This window comes from Monopterus albus, unplaced genomic scaffold, assembly GCF_001952655.1.
Source record: "Monopterus albus unplaced genomic scaffold, M_albus_1.0 scaffold84.1, whole genome shotgun sequence".
Lineage (NCBI taxonomy): Eukaryota > Metazoa > Chordata > Actinopteri > Synbranchiformes > Synbranchidae > Monopterus > Monopterus albus.
Window position 1 is genome coordinate 172,048 of NW_018127964.1, and position 21,459 is coordinate 193,506.

Below are 21,459 nucleotides of genomic sequence, written 5' to 3' on the forward strand. Positions count from 1 at the left end.
TATTTTTAAGTTATTTGAGTCTACTGCTTTCTAATTTTTACCTGCAAGCATATTTTGAAAGCTGCTTTGCTGTTGAACTAGTCAAATCTGACATCAGCACATTCATAGAGAAATGATGACACCCACTGGATATGTCTGTAAAGTGCAAAAACCTCACTTGCTGGAGCCAATGCCAGCTGACACTGGGCCTCACTTGCTGGAGCCAATACCAGCTGACACTGGGCGAGAGGCAGGGTATACCCTGAATGGGTCACCAGTCTATCACAGAGCTGACACATAGAGGGAAACAGCCATTCAAACTCACATTCACACTACAGTGTTGCTAGTCAACCTAATCTGCATGTGTTTCACCTATGGGTGGAAGCCAGAATACCCAGAGGAAACAACACAGGTACAGGGAGAACATGTCACCTCCACACAGAAAGGCCCTGTACTGCTAACCACTGCACCATATTGTAAATATGATATTGAAAAAATTATATAAATATATAATGTATTTATTAAATAAACACAGAGTTGATCACAACTTGGTCATTGAGACCAGTCAACATGAACAAGGCTGAAGGTTTTGCTAACAATAAGTAGAGACAGACCTTCTGTACTGCAGCCTGTATAAACAACTACATTTTTCAGCAACATAAAACTCAAGCTGGGTGTATCAGAATTCAGTTAATATTATTATACAAAGACATGTTGAGATACAGTTTAATATACATAGTTTGGTCTTTTGGTTGTAATATAACTTATTGCCCCCTCCTAAACTCCATTGATCCAGTTTATCCAGTTTTCTTATCTAGTTTAATGTGTTTTTGCAATTGTTTTTTAATCTTTACCTTGTTTATCTATGACCTTCCATTTTACATTTTTGTAAACCTTTGTTTTTAAAAAGCACTATGCAAATAAAAATTACTAAAATAAAATGGAAAATGTAGCCTACTTGAGGGAAACTTGACATCGCAGTAGCATACAAGACAAAATATAAACTCTGTATTTCCACTATATAGTGATAGGCACGAAACCATGTAAAGATACTCAGCATAAAGGGCTACAGCTGAAAAATAGTCGAACCTTGCCGTATGTCAACGTCATTCACATGCGACACGTAGCCGTTTGTGTCAGTCGCATGCGACAAGCGTCACTTCTTCGTTCATCAGTTCTTGATTGTTTCTGTCGCGGCATTAAAATATTACACACCATCAAGAGCGCATAAAGGCCAAACGCCTCGAGTCAAGGTAACCCATTAAAGCGATCAGGGTTCTGTAAATCATTTGTTATGGTTTGTGTGAGGACTAGTTTGGGTGTTTTGCGATAGCATACAATAAAGCGGCTGTGCTGCGGGTAGTAATTGGAAATGGTGCAGTGCCAGTGCGGTGTATTGCTGCTACTGAGGAGTTAGCGGGCTAGTTTAACGTTAGCAGGAGGAGGACTGATGTTCAGATGGCTGTGGCTAGCTGCACATTGTGTCTTGTAACATGGCTTTACCGTAACAGGGAGTAAATATCTGGGCACTGGAGTCACTGTAGTTCAAATAAAAATGTAGTGCATCTGAGCCTTAGCAGTCGAACAGTTGTAGCTACATTGTATGGTCCTTCAAAGATTAACAAGTCTGCGTCAAGTCAAAGCAAGAGATAGCAGCAAGGACTCCTGACCTCTGCCCGTTACTGTGGTGGTGATGAACCCTTACTGACATGGGCATTCATCAGTTTTGACCCCCAAATGCTAAATGTATTTAAGGCGTCAAATAGCTTGTAGCTTGTGCGAATAAGGGTAACGTCAGCAGTGTTTGTCGAATGGTTTTTCGATTGTCTCGGAGGTTATTGTTTGTATCAAAACTGCGATAGCCGGTCAAACTTTATTCATACCATTGCTATCGAGAAGCGTTAAATTTGGAACTGTGTTCACATTGCTTTTATATAGCCTATTCTAACGCTACGCGGCTCAATATATAATACAATATTTTCTATAACATTAACGTCATATAGCCGATATTTTCTAATGCAGCATGGTTAATTTGTACCTGACAAAGATACTTAGCTGTACACATGTATCAGTCAAGTTTAACGGAAGGAAACGGACCACAGAAACGCATCCCCAGAAACTGGGTGCAATTACTAAAATATAAATGGTGTAAAATCACTTCAGTGTGGTCCTACCAAGTCTCCCTACTGTTCTGCTTCTCAAGTTAAACTGTGCGCTTTTAACGAGTGAATACGGCAGCATGTGCTTGTGCTGATCACAGTGGCCTTCCCCTGGTAGTAATTCTTATGTGTTATCCTATAACAATCCTGTTACATGCTCCCGTTTTGCAGTGATATTTGTATATCCGAAAATGTATTGTATTACTGTAACTCATCATTTTCCTCCTCCGTTTTACTTTTAATGTGAGAATCGGAGCTTTACATGTGATGTCTCCTCTACCACGGTGCTCCTAACGCACAGCCACACTGATTGATTGAGTTGGACACAGAGCGACCTCTTTCAGCATGGAAATTAATCGACACACATAGAGTTATACTTAGTGCTTAAGTTGGTGCTTTTTAAGTACTTTATAGACACGTCTGCCAAGTTGTATTGTATCAAATCAAATAAAACCTGAGGCTATTTATATAGCACATTTCATCCAAGTTAATGCAATTCAAAGTGCCTTACAACTAAAAGAGAACAAGGCAGAAAAAGGCAGGTAAACATGAAAAAATGTCCCTTAAACTATATAAATCTTTCTATTCAACCACTGGTTGGTCTGGCCGCGCCTCCGCAGGTCACGTGACGCACAGGAGAGAAACTGAACTTCGTTAGAAACGAAATCAAAACTTAAGTCTTTCCATATCCAGGGTTTCCCTTTTATTACACGAGTCGGGCTGTGATTCCCTCTATTCTGGCAGTGCAACACTTCAGCAACGCGTTTTACATCACTCTATACAGCATTTATAAGCGAGCGACAGCACCTAGTGTTTTCATTGAGGAAGCTGTAAACGGGACCAAGCTCATCCGAACCGGAAGAATCTGCGTGTTGGGAAAATAGTTCAGTCGTTTATAATCTACAACCGGTTCCGTGTTTGCTTTACGTGCCTATTCTCTGATTTATGTATCGTGTGTAACTTATGGTTTGTATTTTTGCGAATAATTCATCGGATCATTAACGCTTCCCACTATTGGACCACAGGAGGTGAGATACACAATACCCCGTGACCCCACCGGGCCCAGTGCTACCAGTTAATATGGTGTGTTGTGTACACCTGTGGAAATATGTGCTCCCAGATTTACCAGGATTCATTCCTACAGTGCCAACTAAACAAGGGCCACAAAGGAGTATCAAAAATACCACAATGTATAACATTTCTTTAATTAGCTCTTTCCTGGTATGACAGCATGAGAAAGAGCTAATTCTCAGTTGTCAAATAGCTTGTCTTGCCTCTGCTCAGGCTCAAAACAGAGAAGAGCCCAATGACGGTGGATACTGAAAAATACAGAGGTGTTGTTTTGGCTGTGGCCTTGCATTAGGGTCAAGATGAGTCAGCTCCAAGTTTGGCCCCATTGGTCCCTATTACTCTGATGGACCAGTGCTATTAATAATGTGCAGCATTTGGGCCTGCTCAACTCTGTTTGAGGCAGGACCAGGGTTTGTTGTACCAAAGAAGGATATTGGGATTATGCTGTTTTTCAGGATCTACATTTCTGTTTGAAGAGTGTTTTCAATCATGACATAAACGTAGCTTTGCAAAAATGTGTTATTACAGCCAGTACTGTCAACTAGTAGCTGCATGGTTTTCGATCCACAGCTTGTCCCTATCAGGCAGCCTGTTATGTTCTTGTGTCCTTGAAACTGTCCTTTTTGTTTGCGTCAGTGTCTCACTTTCCCCCTACTAAGGATCTAGATCCAGCAAAAGTGTTTAAGGCCAGAAATAAAACAGAATGTTCACAAGAATGTCTGAATTATTAATCACTATCGTTTTATCCTGGGATAGAGTTTCAGTGTGACTGTAAGAGACAGTGTATTACCCTGCAGTATCCTTGCAGACTGGTTAGGGTATGATCTCAAGGTGTACACAGCAGCACTGATCGGGTTGGTGTATGTCAAAGCATATCCTCTGCACATAAGGCACACATTTCATTGTCTACTTTCTGTATACTGCATTTCAGGAAGGCAAGACATGTAAGGTGACATAGAACAGGTATAGATTCACTGACCAACACTTGAGCAAACTGAAGACTTGCTAACTTGTGCTATCGGCTAGAATGATCATTTTTCTCCCCCCCCAAGCTGCTCCTAATTTTTTATATCATTGTATTACTGCTGTTGTTTACATTCATTCACTAATATTCCCCTAATGTTTGTATTTCAGGTGCTCTGTGTGCAACTGGCCTATCCTGACTTTCTCTCAGGGTCTGCTATTTCTGCTAGAGGACATACACTCCTACAGAAGCTGCACAGCCAGCTGCACTAGACCCCTTCACGTTCACCCCCTGCGCTATGAGCAGAGGTAGGGGAGGGCCTTTCAAAGAACACTATCACAGACTTCCACCATCCCTCCTCAAACCTAGGGAGAATTATTACAGATCTGGCCTTTACGCCAGAGCTGGTTCACAGCAGGTCCCACATTTAGGTTATTGCAACAGCCCCACCCCTCCTGTAGTACCCATAGAAGCCCCAGCTCCTCGTCTCTTAGCCTCTGCTCCACCCCTACCAAGCCCCACAATAAAGTAGCCTCTAAACCTGTGGCTCTTAATTCACAAAATCCCAATCCTGGTCCTGTTCCTTATTCATTTCAGTACCAACAGATAGAGTTTTTGAGAGGACACAGCTCTGAGGCTCCTCAGTTCAGACCCAGTCCAGGAGGGGGAGTGGTACCTGGGAGGCCACCTAGTTCCTTGTACCAGCCACAGTCAGGGTACATTAGATATCCAGACTACAACAGCAGCCCTAGGGGTAGAAGTAGATATAACCAGGACCAGAGTTTTGCATACCCACCCAGTTTAGGAGCCCAGCGGGGCCCCCCAGGCCTTCAGCACCCAAATCAAAACCAATCACATGGTAAAAACCAAAACCCCTACTCCAACAGGCAGTGGTGTGTCCAAACTGACTCACTGCATGACAGTTTTAAGACCTTGTCTCTTCAAGACAGGCCCAACAGACGAGACAGGTTTTACAAACATCCTGCATCCAGCATATCAGCAGATTTGAGCTTTACTAAAGTTATCACTCTCAATCCTGACATCCAAGACCAGATACATAGGGCTTTGGCTGCTTTGAAGCCAAGTGAGAAGATCTGTGCAAAATTGTTAGCCAAAAAGCTGCATCTACCCAAAAAGATTGTGAACCAAGCCCTCTACTCTTTGGAGCGCTCACACAAAGCATCTAAGCAAGGGCTTTATCCCCCTGAGTGGTCTCTTTACAGAGAACCTCTCATAGGCAAGGAAGATCAGAGTTCTGAAGTACAAAGTCCACCATCCCACCTGAGTGTCAGTTTAGAACACCCTCATAAATTTGAAGCCATAGTTGAGCGAAAAAGAGAAGCAGTAAAAAGCAGAGGACAAGTAAAAGAAGAGGACTCTGACACCGAGTCCAGTTCTTCCTGCTGCTCTTCGTTAGAGTCATCTGAATTGGAAGAATCCCAGTCACCAGTGAAAGGGCAGCAGGAAGAGAAACAACATCCTGGCACTACCAGCTCCCCTGATCAGGAACTTCAGCTTTCCACAATGGCAGACCAGAAGGAGCAAATTCTGCAGTACCTCCTGGGAGCACATGAGGCAACTGCTCTTCTCATAGCCAAAAATCTGGGTTTTAGGAGTGCCAAGCAGGTCAATCCTACCCTTTATACCCTGGAGAATCAGGGAGATGTGATCAAGAATGGTGAAGTCAACCCTCCCACCTGGGAGCTTTCCAACCGCCGCAGAGAGAGGATGGAGAGGAGCCTGAAAGCTGCACAGAGCACCACAGCACTGAGGTTTCAGTTGGAGGGGGAAGCTGCTAGAGATGAGAAGGGAGGAGGGTCCATCTTCCTGCTGTCATTGCCACAACCACCAATACCAGGCCTTGAGCCTATCCCACCTCCAGAGGGCTGGATGCCAGAGCAAAGTCACAGTGAAGCGGTAGGTCAAATTTCTGTTTTGCTTTGCATTTCTGTATTTATTTAATGGTATTAACATGAATACTTTCTTTTTAATATAGAAAGATATCTTACACCTGACATGGCAGCCATATGTGGGAAAAAATAAGGAGAAAGATTTGTTCAGTTGAGGGTGCTCATACTTATAAAAGGAGAAATGTTGATTAAAAACATGACTAGAAATAACTAAAATTGAATGTTTAGCTGAACCTTAATGGCTCAATGATTTCTAGATGATAAAAATATGTCCTCCAGAGTAATGGTGCACAGCTTCTAGAAATAGTTTGACATTTTGAGACATGAGTTTATTTGCTTGTTACCCGGTTTCCAGTTTTTATGTTAAGCTAAATTAAACAACAGTTAGGGCTGGATATTGATTTCTCGATTCAGTTCAATTTAGATTCCATTTATTTAGATTCAGTATGATTCATGATGATTAATTTATGTCAGATAAATTTTAAAGTTGTATGAAGTGTTTCTCAGGCTGTCACTTTTGTACACGGATCTCAAGATCAGCTACAACCACAGCCACAGACATCTAACCATCCTGAAACCCTCCATCAAGATCTTCTTATGTAATAGGCTTACTAGTAACTGAGCTGGCATTAGCCAGGTGAGTGAGAGAGCTGAGCTGCACATGATGTCCAAGACAGATATCGACAAAGAGCAGAAATTCTTCCTTGGAAATGAACCGGGCTACGGATACATTATGTACATAAACTGCAAAGCATACATGCTATATATATACAGTGCCTTGCGAAAGTATTCGGCCCCCTTGAACTTTGCGACCTTTTGCCACATTTCAGGCTTCAAACATAAAGATATAAAACTGTAATTTTTTGTGAAGAATCAACAACAAGTGGGACACAATCATGAAGTAGAACGAAATTTATTGGATATTTCAAACGTTTTTAACAAATAAAAAACTGAAAAATTGGCCGTGCAAAATTATTCAGCCCCCTTAAGTTAATACTTTGTAGCGCCACCTTTTGCTGCGATTACAGCTGTAAGTCACTTGGGGTATGTCTCTATCAGTTTTGCACATCAAGAGACTGAAATTTTTGCCCATTCCGCCTTGCAAAACAGCTCGAGCTCAGTGAGGTTGGATAGAGAGCGTTTGTGAACAGCAGTTTTCAGTTCTTCCCACAGATTCTCGATTGGATTCAGGTCTGGACTTTGACTTGGCCATTCTAACACCTGGATATGTTTATTTGTGAACCATTCCAATGTAGATTTTGCTTTATGTTTTGGATCATTGTCTTGTTGGAAGACAAATCTCCGTCCCAGTCTCAGGTCTTTTGCAGACACCATCAGGTTTCCTTCCAGAATGGTCCTGTATTTGGCTCCATCCATCTTCCCATCAATTTTAACCATCTTCCCTGTCCCTGCTGAAGAAAAGCAGGCCCAAACCAGGATGCTGCCACCACCATGTTTGACAGTGGGGATGGTGTGTTCAGGGTGATGAGCTGTGTTGCTTTTACGCCAAACATAACATTTTGCATTGTTGCCAAAAAGTTCGATTTTGGTTTCATCTGACCAGAGCACCTTCTTCCACATGTTTGGTGTGTCTCCCAGGTGGCTTGTGGCAAACTTTAAACGACACTTTTTATGGATATCTTTAAGAAATGGCTTTCTTCTTGCCACTCTTCCATAAAGGCCAGATTTGTGCAGTATACGACTGATTGTTGTCCTATGGACAGAGTCTCCCACCTCAGCTGTAGATCTCTGCAGTTCATCCAGAGTGATCATGGGCCTCTTGGCTGCATCTCTGATCAGTCTTCTCCTTGTATGAGCTGAAAGTTTAGAGGGACGGCCAGGTCTTGGTAGATTTGCAGTGGTCTGATACTCCTTCCATTTCAATATTATCGCTTGCACAGTGCTCCTTGGGATGTTTAAAGCTTGGGAAATCTTTTTGTATCCAAATCCGGCTTTAAACTTCTCCACAACAGTATCTCGGACCTGCCTGGTGTGTTCCTTGTTCTTCATGATGCTCTCTGCGCTTTAAACAGACCTCTGAGACTATCACAGTGCAGGTGCATTTATACGGAGACTTGATTACACACAGGTGGATTCTATTTATCATCATTAGTCATTTAGGTCAACATTGGATCATTCAGAGATCCTCACTGAACTTCTGGAGAGAGTTTGCTGCACTGAAAGTAAAGGGGCTGAATAATTTTGCACGCCCAATTATTCAGTTTTTTATTTGTTAAAAAAGTTTGAAATATCCAATAAATTTCGTTCCACTTCATGATTGTGCCGAGGTGGTGCCACCAAATCTCGCACTGGTATCACCATCTGAGAGGCTCGGTGGCATGTTAGTCTGGAGCCCTGGAATTGTTAAACAAGAATCACAATTAATCGACAGTCAGTGTTGTTATCCAGCCTTATGCGAGCTGTAGACTTTCATTTGTATGACACCCATGAGAGCGGTATCAGGTATTCTTATCTACAGTACCTCTCTACAACAAACAAACAAAAACATATTTCTCAACATGTTGAACTGTTGCTTTAAAAGAAACAGACACATATTCATAAGAGTGTGCAAAGTCTTTGCTGTATATATTAAGCAAGGGTTAGCCCCCTTGGAGCTCCAGCCTGATTTTATTAACCCTTGTGCCTCTTTTTGTTTTCAGTCCCATTCCTCACTCCAGGCCCCCACCTTAACCTCATGTAAAGACAAAGAGACCAACGAAGACCAGTGGGCCACTGACGATATCCCAGAATTCCTCAACGCTATTCGCAGGGAGACGGATGCTGAAAGACTGGTGGCAGAGAAAGGCAACACAGTGGGAACTGTTGCTGTATCACTGGCCGCTCCACCTCCTCAGAACCTGTGGGCCAAATTACAGGAGGTTAGGCTGAAGAACCCTGTCAGTGGCCTCATGGAGTACGCTCAGTATCTTAGCCAGAGCTGTGAGTTCCTGCTCCTTGACCAGTCAGGACCCTCCCATGACCCAAGGTTGGTGGCATGACCTGCACTGTGTAACATTTGAATTGATACAGGAGGTAATACTAATCCATCTGTGGTCATTTTCTGTGTGTTCATTATATGACATTTAACCAGGGATGGCTGACCTTACTGAGTGGATTAGTTATTGACTGATTCATGTTAAATCCAGTGTCTTTGGTGTATTTGACTTTGTTATATCAGTCAAATTTATGAAATCACAACAGTGTAACGACTCAGTTTGAGTGCCACAGCAATCTCTCACTTACTTTTACCTTATATAAAAAATTATTAGTGCCAATGAAGATTTTAATATTTGGGGAAAAGACAGCTCTGATATCAGATTTTCTAACTTGTGTCGGCAGACGGCCCAGGTTGATGTGTCAGAAAAGAACAAGTGGAAACAATGCGTCTGTAAATATAAGAATTAGAAGTATATTCAAATACACAAGCCCGCCCTAGATAGACAGAACTTAGTTTTATCTGTTGTTATTTATGTTAAATGTGTCTTTTTTGTTTTTCCACACACTTGTTTGGTTTTCTCTCTAGAGTACCTGACTCTAGACATTCTCTGTGAGACATAAACCTGCCTTAATGAAATCATATTAGGCTGTTAATTAAAAATAAAAATTACATTTCTTGTAATGCAACACAGTAGTCTAGGAAAGCTGTGGCTGTTTAATTAATCATGTATTGACAGATCACTGTGTCTCATCTGCATATTCTGTCACCCTGTCAGATTCCGTATGCAGGTGGTGCTCAATGGGAGACTGTTTCCTGTCGCAGAAGCTTCCAGTAAGAAGGTTGCAAAAAAGGATGCTGCTGCAGCCGCCCTGCGCATTCTCATCAGAGAGATGCAAGGAGGGGTGAGCACAGGGGACGAGGGAAATACTGCCACTATCATCCAAGTAATGGATTCAGACACCAGTGTAAGCTGTTTGTACTGAAAATAACCACCTCCCTTATTTTGCATACATGTACCATATGTGTGTGTGTGTGTGTGTGTGTGTGTTGTATATGTAAACACCCCTTATCAGCTATTTAGAGTTAAATAACCAGTGACAGGTAAATAGTGACCCATGGGCCAAACACAGTCCTCCAACAGAAACATTTGCCCCTAAAAGAAATTTTCTTCTGACTGTGTGTGGATAAGAAACGAGTGCATTACATCCATAGTCTTGTAGTCTAACACATAACAGTCTTAAATGAACAGTATGTTTTCCCTCTTTTCCTGTCTACCAGGGGACAGCAGAAAATATGGGGGGAATGTTTGGTTCTGGTAGTATGGAAGGGATGGTGGAGGGAGCTTGCCAGCCCCTGTCCCGCTCTCTGCCTGGTGGGAAGAATCCGGTGTCTGTTCTGATGGAGTACAGCCAGCGCAGCGGGAACCCCATTGATTTCATCATCACTGGGCAGGCAGGCCCACCGCATGACCCACGGTACCGGTTCCTTCACCTCCTTCTGAATGTGTCTTTTGGGATATTGCTATCCCCAAGACTGCATGTTCTTTGATCAAATTCACCTGTGGTCTACATCTTTTTTCCTTTGGGAAGCAGTTCATTTGCTGTTTCTGTTCAGTCCGTCCTCACTACTGTAGTCACCTGACAAAGACAGTACCATCTTTGTTCATCCATTCTTTACCACTCCTCCTGTTTATAATCCATCCCTTCAGACCGCTGGCTGGTCAGAAGACGCAGTAAAAACCTGTGTTTTCCTCCAATCACTTTCTGAAAGGCTACATGCTTGTGCCTTGATCACTAGTACACCATAGGCTCTGTTGTCATTGAGAACATGGCACATCTGATGATTTATTTAAATGTGATAATGATTCTTGGACTTTAACTCAACAAAGTGTGGCATTATCTCCCATCTATGTTCAGGTTCATGTACAGGGTGAAGGTCGGCGAGAGCTTGTTTGCGGAGGCCTCAGCTCCAAGCAAGAAGGCCGCCCGGCAGCTGGCAGCAGAGGAGGCGGTAAAAGAATTAATGGCCGACGGGAGACTGCAGCTCAACAAGGTGAGTGAGAAGCAACAGAAAAGTGCAGTTGTTTATTTTGCATACCCCAAAAAATAGGTGGCATGACTTTATTAGAAATCAGAAACAACAGATTACTCAGACAGAAAGAAAATACTCTTATCACCTCTGTCACACTGTTCTGCTCCTTGTGCTCAATACTGTTCACATCTTTCTAACCCCCACCCCCACCCCAAATCTCTTTTTTTCCAGCCTCAGTTGCCCCTGGGCTCTTCCAGTGATAGTGATTGCACTGGCTCCGGGGCTGCATATCCCTCTTTACCCCCTCTGACTGCAGATGAGTTGCGAGCAGCACATGAGGCCGGGGTTGGTGACCTCATCAACTACCTGAACAGCAACGCAGTGTCAGGTCTCCTGGAGTACGCTAGAGCCCGGGGCTTTGCTGCTGAAATCCACCTGGTGAGCCAGTCTGGCCCACCACATGAGCCTAAGTATGTGTGAGCTGCATGAACGCGCGCACACACACACACACACACACCCACACACACACACATTTAACATGTATGCACTGGATAGAAACATAACCCCTGCTGACTGGGTTACCGTGTGTTTTGGAAAATGTGTCTTTTTTTGTACTGAGCAAAAGAATATAAGGCCTATTCGTCCCGAGTCTGTCTTGCAGCCCTTGATGCTGTGGAAAATGTTCAAATTGATATTTGTGTTTATGATCCATCCCTGGCTTCCATGTGATCCTTGGGTCTTAAAGTGATTGAGATAACCCCATCATATCATCCTGATTGCTTTCCTCTTTGTCACTCTTGCTCAGGTTCACCTACCAAGCTAAGCTGGGCGGACGGTGGTTCCCTGCGGTCTGTGCGTCCAATAAGAAGCAGGGAAAACAGGAAGCAGCAGATGCTGCTCTACGGGTTCTGATTGGAGAAGCTGAGAAAGCAGCTCATACTGGAGAGCTGATCCCAGCTGAGGTACTGCCTTTTTGGTGCTTTTGCATTTTCTGTCATGTAACCTGAATATGCAGCAGCATCAAGTCAGCCTTCTCTTGTCCAACTTGGGGGTAAGGCTGTATATACTGGTATGAGAGAAACCTTAATTATCGGTGCTGAAATATTGAGCTTCAGCAATATACTTGGGCAGCCTGTCTTAAAGATGTAGTCCACACAAGCAAATGAAACTTTCTTTGGAACTTTTTCAGACTTGTATCTGGCTTGCGCAGTCAGATAAGTTTCATATACACCAAATGTTAACTAATCCTTAATTCTGTCTGTTTTGTTTATCCTGTTCTGTACCACCCCCCCCCCCCCCCCCCCCCCCCCCCCCCCCCCCCTACTTTGCATGACCAGATAGCAATGTTGAGTCACCAGCGCTTCAACGCCCTGACGACACGTATCCAGCACAGCCTTCTGGGTCGCAAGATTCTGGCCACCATCGTCATGAGGAGAGGGGAGGGTTTGGGGACCGTTGTCAGCCTGGGAACTGGTACATGTACTACCTTTAGCATATAACCTGTGAAAGAAGGGAGGCAGTAAAAACTAGTGTGTAAGAAATTGTGGAGCAACAGAAGAAAATGTGTTGTCAATTAGTTTTTTCTGACATGCACTGTCAGAAAACTACCACAGAACTAGGTCACTGCAGAACCAAGAACTGTTGCATTGCTGTCTTCTTAGACATTGAGTGTCTTTTTTTGGGGGGGGGGTCAGGTAATCGCTGTGTCAAAGGGGAGGAGCTGAGCCTTAAAGGGGATACAGTAAATGACTGCCATGCTGAAATCATCTCCAGAAGAGGATTTATTCGGTAGAAGTAGATCTTACTTTTTTTGTCAGTGTTTTTCTGCTAGTTCTAAAAATACCTAACTCTTCTTCCAGACCCAGTCTATTGGACATTATTTATAAGCCTAACTAGTCTCCTTTCCCCTCAGGTTTCTGTATACTGAGCTGCTGAAGCACCACGATGGCACAGCTGACAGTATATTTGAGCCAGCGGAGCAAAACAAACTGCGGATCAAACCTGATATCACCTTTCACCTTTACATAAGGTTTTTTTGTTCCTCCTTGATGAGCTCGCCCACTCCCAATCCCAGACTCTTACCTTTCATTCCCACCCTGTTCATAGTCAGATACATCAGTGTTTCACATTTGGATTGATGTTGTTCTGCTTTGTTAAATTTCATATAATTTTGGTGTGTGTCATATCAGTAGCTTACGTTTCTTCCTTTTCTCTTATCCATAGCACCGCACCTTGTGGCGATGGGGCTCTGTTTGATAAGTCCTGCAGCGAGGAGGGGAATGAAGTCGAGGGCCACCAGCCTCTGTTTGAGAATGCTAAGCAGGGCAAGCTCCGTACCAAAGTTGAGAATGGTGAGAGATGAAACTCAAAGACATCTGTCTTTGTTTAATTTAGTTTATTTGTTTATTTGACAGGGACAATGCATATTCATGACATGTCTATAAATATGCCAAAGGCAATTTTTCCATCTGGAGTCCCTGAATACATACTATATATATAAAAAAAAATAAAAGTCCCAGTAATCTCTCTGGTAGGTTATAGTATAGAATCAATCAAGGTGCAATACAATAAAACAGTATTACACTATAAGATATTTAAATTCAGACACGTAATCTTTCACCACATACAGTTACATCAGAATCAGGTGCTGGACTAGATTTCTCTGTGAAAACACGGTGGTAGTGTTTCCCCATGGAGGCAAGACTGAAAAAGCCAGACTGAGATGTGTCTGTCGACAATTTGAATGCTGCTTCCTCTTTATTTTTGCCTTGCACCTAAAGAACTTCACAAATATTGTACCAGTCATCATCATCTGTGCATAGAAGAAAAGGATTCGTCATCCTGGTCTGTAAGCAAGAGCTGTGGCCTTTTTATACATGAGTTGTTGTTTGTGCCAGGTGAGGGCACCATCCCAGTGGAGTCAAGTGCCATTGTGCCCACCTGGGACGGGATACAGCATGGTGAAAGGCTGCGAACCATGAGCTGCAGCGATAAAATCCTGCGTTGGAACGTGCTGGGCCTGCAGGGGGCGTTGCTTACCCATTTCCTTCATCCCATCTACCTGAAGTCTGTCACACTTGGTAAAACAGGCTGTTGCATTGTTTTAGTTGTAGCCAGGTGGAGAACAAATTATGTGACACATATCTGAGTTTTATACTGCTTCTCATCTCAGCTTTCTGCTTTACAACATGTCTGTGCTGGTTTGATCTGTTAGGCTATCTGTACAGCCACGGTCACCTGACACGTGCCGTGTGTTGTCGGCTGGCCAGAGACGGTGAAGCGTTCGCCAAAAGTCTCCCTCTTCCCTTCATGCTGAACCACCCAGAGGTAAACACACACATCTTTGGCCATGTCACGTGGACATTTAATTAGGAATATTGAGGTCATTCTCACTTAATTCATCGGTTATGCTGCCAACACACTATTTGTATCTCACAATTGTTTCTTCATTACTCATCTTCTTTAGATTTGAGTAATCCATCAGTTAGCACGAAGCAGGTAGGCCACTAGGACATCACAGGGCAAAATGCCTGAGAAGTACAGTATCTGTCAATTTAGCCCAACATTTTGTTAGTTATCATTTACACATTGGTGAAACTACCATTCCTAATCGACACACAGAACGATACAAGCCATAACACTAGCACGAGTTACACAGCGAATTTTAATCAGCTAATGTTTGAATCAGCCTGATTGAACGAAATATGCACTCTCCCCCCTTTTCTGCCACACCACTTGGTTGACTGTAGGTGGGTAGGGTGACTGTGTACGACTCCACACGGCATACGGGCAAGACCAAGGAGTCCAGTGTAAACTGGAGCTTACCAGACCAGCACTGTGTAGAGGTGCTGGACGGGACCAAAGGCAAACTGGATGGGTATGTAGTATACAGTGTACTCAATCAAAATTCAGTTGCTCGTGTCACAACACATATGGTTTATTTACACTTTAGACTTTCTATACTCTGTTATTGTCTACTTATTATTTAAGGAATGTTTCGCTGCTGTTCAGTGTTTTTGTTTTTCTCTTGTGGCAACTTTGTTTCAAGTCAATTCTTTGCCTGAATGGAGATTTTAAATTAAAATTGATTTATTTTGTAGCTCATTATGCCTCTAAAATGTTTTCCAGAAGCGTGATTTCACATTTTTATGAGTTATTGATCATCGTGGCATGGATCAAATACCATACATTGTAATGAGACATCCCTGGAATTTGTTTCCAGAATTATTACTTGAGGATATCTCAGTTGTTTGGGCTAATACTATTTGCCCTGAATAGTCACGAACCTTATGATAAACAGCATGCAATGTGGCAAACTATGTACACCATGTTTACATACACACCACAAACTGAAAACCCCTTGGCAGCATTTTTATTTTAGATAACCTCAAATGCTCTGTTTTATTCAATAAATTATTTCTACTTAAATCGCCCACTAGCACTTTAGTGAGCAGTAGGTAGCAAAGCAGACTACGTGGGGAAACACTGCACCGGTAGAAAAGCTATGTTGTTTTCCATGACTGTCACACTTTTTATGAACACTCAGTATCTTCCCTGTAGGAACAAACTGGGCATATCCCGCGTGTCCAAGTCCAACCTGTTCTCTCTGTTCCGCACTCTGTGCCAGCGATGTGGCCGCATCGACCTCCTTTCCCTGCCCTCTTATGCCCAGGCCAAGATGTCAGCCATGTCCTTCCAGCTAGCAAAGCAGCAATTTTTTCAGGCTCTCAGTGCCCATGGTTATGGTGCTTGGATCGGCAAACCGCTGGAAGAGAAGAACTTTGAGGCCAGGGATGAAAGGGAGAAAAATGGAGCAGATGTCCTTTTGGGATATGGCAGTAGTCGAAACAGAGGACCAATGGAGTACAAGCAAGATGAAGCATAGAACTGTGCGCAGTGAATTGTTAAATGGGTAATATTAACTTCTTTTTTTTTTTTGGGTGGGTGTAGCCCATGCCCAGAACTGTGTCTCTGATGGAACACATTTAAAGGCTACATTGGAAGAGCGATTGAAAGGGACAGGACGATGGCAAGGGCAGAGCCTGGAGGATGAGTGGGGTCACAGCACACAGGCAGGGCAATGGGGAGAGTCTGGGGCTGGACAACGTAATCAGTACGTCTGTAAACCACCTCGGCAGACACTGCTACAATGCCGAGTTGTGTTAGATTGTGAGACAGTTGCTGCGTTTGTCAGCATTCTTTATACTCAGTTCAGAGTGTAGTTTCTTTTTCCTTGTAATTGTAAAGCTTGGCACATGTTGCCATTATTTTTCCACTGTTCAATTTGATATGTAAAGTCATTTTTGGCAGGTTCTATGACCATTGCAATTGCATTGTGCACCTTGATTGACTTCTTTAAACCACTGGCTGCTTTGTCTGTTTTTGCCAGGAGAGCTGAGGTAGCTAACAAATGCTGCTAGTTAGAATTCAGCCTAACACAGCCCTCCACTGTAGCAGTGTTTGTAATTGTGATTAATTTCATTTAGAGTCCTCTGTCGTGGAGTGCATATTTTTTCAGCTCCTTTGTTTTACATGTACTTCACAGAAATGCAAGCAACCGCTTTCAGGACAACAAATAGAAATATTGGGATGCTGTCAGAAGCATTCTTCATTTTTCATTTGTTTAAAATGCACTCACCTTAGTTAGATTTCATGACTTAGTCCTTGCTCTGGCAGTACTGTCCCAGCCGACAGTGTACTGGAGAAGTTTTTAATGTAAATAAGAGGAGCATCAATGTCATCTTTCACTGTCCAATGTTTGAGTTTTCAGCTCCCGTACATACTCTGAAGTGTTCAATCAGACCACTTTAGGATTTAAACCAGCTCTAAAATGTCATCTGGCTGTAACGCCCTTAGCTGTCCACCCATCCACACTGTTGTACCATGGTTTCCATTATTATTACAGCATTGACTGGTGCAGCCTTATAATCAGCCCCAATAGTTTCTCTGTGCTTTGTTGTTTTTATATTGAAGTAGAGCTCCTGTCTTATTATTCGTGTGTGTGTGTGTATTTTTTCCTTCCCTTCTTTCAGTGAAGGCATCATTAGCTGGTCATGCTAGCAAAGTTCTGGTCCCTGCTGCATATTATTTTTACATCTCAATACTAAAAAGCTTTCAGGTTCTCACTCATGGCCACTTTATCAGCTAGGTGAGGACAGTTTTATTGTTTATTCACTTCGTAGTCTCGATTCGGTTACATGCAAATTGTCGATGCAATATATACATCAGGTGTGTACAGATACATGAATACACAGATATGTACACTGAGGTCCAAAAGCCTGAGTCCAGTTCCAGAAACTTATTTGTCAAATACTAACACAAATTATGATGATTACTATTATTTTTGTAGAACAGCATGTCACGATCGTTCAGATGGTTTTGTTTAACCCTGATACATATATACAAAACCATGGTTCTGCTTATAAATATGTCTCTTCAAACTGTTGTATGCCTGAAGTAATGATAAGCATCTGTAGAACAGAGCCATCCTCTCTCTGGTCAGTCTAATTCTAGCCCTGAAGTTCAAGCTGTAATTAAGGACTTAACGTCTTGCAAGTGGAAAGTGTTTTCTCAGCAGCAGTCTATAATGCACATATTAGGTACACCAAGCTAACAATACATGTAGTCTAATGCAACAATTCTTCAGTTCTTTATGAAAGTGATGAGGTCAGTTTGTGCTTATGATTCAATTGTAAAAGCCGTTGTTTGGGCTGCAGGTGGGCTGTACTGCATTAAACTGGGGTTTCTGTTATTTAGTCTTCAAGCCTCAGTGATGTAAATGAAGTGGACTAAATGATAGAAACACCTAAATATAATGCAGTGCAGTTAAAAAGCACCACAAGCTACGGCTTTCAAAATGTTCCCACAGCTGAAATAACACCTCTCAAACAGTTTGAACAAAAACTGAATATGTTCACCTTTGTGAACATAAGGAGGATTTATTGAGGGGCTGTTGGATTGGACAGCATTAGTTTTAGCTAGGTGTACATGATGGTTTGCTAACTCAGTGTATATCCATCCATCCATTATGTATTCCACTTATTCCTGAATAGGGTCGCAGGGGGCTGGAGCCAACTGAGTGTATTAGATATCATGTAGCAAAACAAATGGGATTTAGCACATATTTTGGGTTTTTTTATTTTATTTATTTTTTTGCTCCATCTGTTTTGAATATGAAGCTTAGGTTTTATCAAATATACAGTTTTTGGTGTTGGACTCAGACTTGTACCCCATTGTATGCAAACATTGATGTTTAAGAATAATTCTGTCCTATATATACTGTACGCGTGTGTGTGTGTATGTATATGTTTAGGTTTATTTTGTATAGCTTTTAAAGTCATCTACAGTTTCTAATTCACTTTACCATTTTGTTTTTTACCAGTGACATCTGACAGCAACAAAATAAAATAGGTAGCACACAGAAATTTCACTGGTGTTTGTGGTACTTTCTTCTGTTGTTATACTGTCCTTTGTGTTTATCACCTGCCTCATTCCCCAGACAAGTACTGTACTTGCATCACCTGAGGGTGATGTAACCGACTCTGAAGTTATTGTCTCATGGCTGCTGTTGAGTTGTTTTTAAAAGGACCAACAATAGGCGGCAACTCTTCTTTCTTCATTACAAAGCTTTGTCTGTCACTTAAATAGAAACAGTGAATAGAAAGCGATTTTCCTGCCAGAAGGTTTGAGTAGAAAATGCTTATTTTTACAGTAGCGACTCCTCCAGGTGGCGCTGAGACTCGGCCTGTCTCAAAATAGCTGCAGAGCTTATTGCAGTGCTATAAAGGATCAGTAGATGGAAACATATTCACGCCTTAGGGCTGGGGGACAGTATTGATCTGGAGAAAGGATACATGAATTCATGTGCAGGTGACCTGGTATTCACAGTGAATGTAAAATGGATTTTATCAACAAGCCAACACAATCCAACATGTGAACCCTCTACATGCTACTACAGATATTGTCCTCACTACTCACAGTGGTACGATTATACTGTATGTCTGCGTAAGACTGAAGACGATTAGGATCAATATAGAACGGCATATCGTGGAAGTCAAAATGTGACTGTTCTTGGTGTATTCTGTGAAAGATAATGCGCTGTAAAACCAACTTGTAGTCATACTCCACAGTCTCTTAATGTGATGCAGTAACACTGAACATTTGACCATGCCATTTAGATCCGTTGCTTGGTGTGTGGCCTCGCTGGGAACAACAAGTGATATTGGGTGTCTAATTCTGAATCAGCTCAGTGTAACATTACAGCTGGTCTTGTCTCCAGTTCAGCAGCATTTGTTTCTGCCAAGGGACAGGAATATGGTGGCAGTATTGCCAACCAATTGTGTAGTGCCTCATAAATAGTTTTATTGTTAATTCCCCCTCAGGCAGTCTGTTTCATTACAGGATGGCTCAGAACAAAGAAATCACAACAAAAATAAATGACATTTTGAAGACAGAGTAGTTAAAAGAATTCACATCACACCCCTACAATACATATTTTAACATAACCATGTATCTCCTAACTATGTATATTACTATAGCCTCTCAAATAAGCAGCAGTGACAAAAACATGCATACACATGTACACTAGATGCATTCATGTGCTTAGGTCCAGTTTCAGTCACGCTCTCGCCCCATCGAGTTGGATTCATATTGTCTCACCAGTCAAGTGTTTGGTTGGTGGGAGGGCAGGCCTAATGATAGAGGGAGAGGAATAAAGCACGATGGAGAGAAGGATGGATGATGGGAACAAGGCTACATGGAGTGAAATATTAGCAGAGACCAAAGGGCTTAAACGAGTCAATCGATGCTCTGCAATGGAAATAAATGAGAAAGGGTAAGGAGGGAATACATGTAGGCTGAGCGTGGAGAGAAATGGCTTAAAAACTAAGCCAAAAAACACAGGATCATTAGAACCTGTGAAGTCAAGTGCAAATTTATAATGGTCATCAAGGGTGTGACAGGAGGGATGCGCCAGAATGGAGAAAGGAACCAAGAGAAGCGCTGTGGTTTCTGGGGGTAATGGATGGTATTTTCAGTATGATGCCAATAATGTACTGCGGTACTGGCCATAGTATAAAAATTACGCTTTTTATTGCCATTTTACTGGCTGTGGTACAAAACAACAGACATGGTAATAATACAGAATGTGCTACTAAAGCTGACAGTGCTACTTCCATAGTATAAACTCATAAACCCTGGTACAACCATCACTGCGCTAATGTAGAGTGCAATTGTGCAGTAGTAGATAAACATTATACCTCCTTAGCATTTAGCTCAAAGCACCACTGTGCCTAAACACCGCCTCACAAGGCCTCCAGGATGGCTGTCGACTCTTAACCTTGTTAGGAGTGACCTGTTTAACTTTTCACACACTGAGGATAAATAATTGATTCTGTCCAATCACTGCAGCAGCAGAAACACACAAAAATACCCTAAAGCTTAAGGCTTGAGCCACATTACAAAACATTCTACAGTAGAAGAACTGCCATTCCAATATTTTGGAAATTGATGGTGATGACCCTCAATGTTAAAGTGACAGGAACAGTGTGCATGAGCAGAAATCCAACAATTTCTAACAAACACAGAGTCTATAAAAAGCTGTGCCACTGTGCTTTATGTGTGTGTGTGTGTGTGTGTGTGTGTGCCTGCATGTGTGTCAGACCTTTCATTAAAAGGGCACAGTTGTTTGCCTGTGAGATGTTCCGCACTGCTTGCTCTGCACTTAAATGGGAGGCCTGATGTGCACGTGCACACACACACACCTCACACCATCTCCTCCTCTGTATCGTTTACCCCCTGTTGTCTCCCGTTCTTTATATTTGATTAGTTTCTCTCAGGCAGTCAGATCAGAGTGTTGTTTGGTGTGCTGAGATCCTTCTGCATACAGTTGGTTTCAGGCTGTGGGTTAGCCCACGCAACCTCCAGTCCCCTAATGCAATCGGAACCATTAGGATACAATGGAGGGCAACGATTAGAGCGTGTCTGATACAGTGGGGCCAGTCCAGTGGTCTATTAAAAAGAGAAATGCAGCTGTGCAATGCACTTACTCATCACTTGTCTGACATTTATCATAAATATTGTCAACAACAGGTGCCTGTGTTGGAGAGTGGGGGCATGGTATACAGAACATTAGTCAGCACAATGCACACTGTACTAGAGTACAATTTTAAGGAACTTTATACTTCCACTTTCACATTTCAGGGTAAACTCAGACAGCTGCATTTACTGTGCAGATTGAGACATTACAGACAAAACATGATCCGATTATAAAATATTATGCACTGTTGTACATTAAACTGCCTGGTGGAATGTACAGTAAAGGTTTGCTCTGTTTCCACTAGCTACAACATTAAAATTTAGACAATTCATGCACACACACTTACAAACATCAATTCTGCATAAACCTTA

General features: G+C 42.4%; 1 protein-coding gene across 1 annotated transcript; it reads left to right on the forward strand.

Moving 5' to 3' along the window:
* Nucleotides 1-3,508: 3,508 nt before the first annotated feature.
* Nucleotides 3,509-18,470, forward strand: adar (adenosine deaminase RNA specific). Its single transcript, XM_020607189.1, has 16 exons — nucleotides 3,509-3,523; nucleotides 4,543-6,090; nucleotides 8,744-9,069; nucleotides 9,797-9,986; nucleotides 10,300-10,496; nucleotides 10,938-11,073; nucleotides 11,284-11,522; nucleotides 11,858-12,016; nucleotides 12,359-12,525; nucleotides 12,747-12,840; nucleotides 12,965-13,081; nucleotides 13,276-13,403; nucleotides 13,950-14,132; nucleotides 14,267-14,379; nucleotides 14,802-14,929; nucleotides 15,613-18,470. The coding sequence occupies exons 1-16, from the start codon at nucleotides 3,509-3,511 to the stop codon at nucleotides 15,935-15,937; spliced, it is 4,065 nt and encodes a 1,354-aa protein (XP_020462845.1). The 3' UTR covers nucleotides 15,938-18,470.
* The last annotated feature ends 2,989 nt before the right edge of the window (nucleotides 18,471-21,459 follow it).

What these genes read in the sequence shown, in the direction of transcription:
- adar (XM_020607189.1), top strand. An exon ending in GGAGACTGCAGCTCAACAAG is followed by an intron (nt 11,074 to 11,283) that starts GTGAGTGAGAAG and finishes CTTTTTTTCCAG; the next exon opens with CCTCAGTTGCCCCTGGGCTC. An exon ending in GAGCTGATCCCAGCTGAGGT is followed by an intron (nt 12,017 to 12,358) that starts ACTGCCTTTTTG and finishes CCCCCCCCCCCC; the next exon opens with CCCCCCCCCCCCCCCTACTT.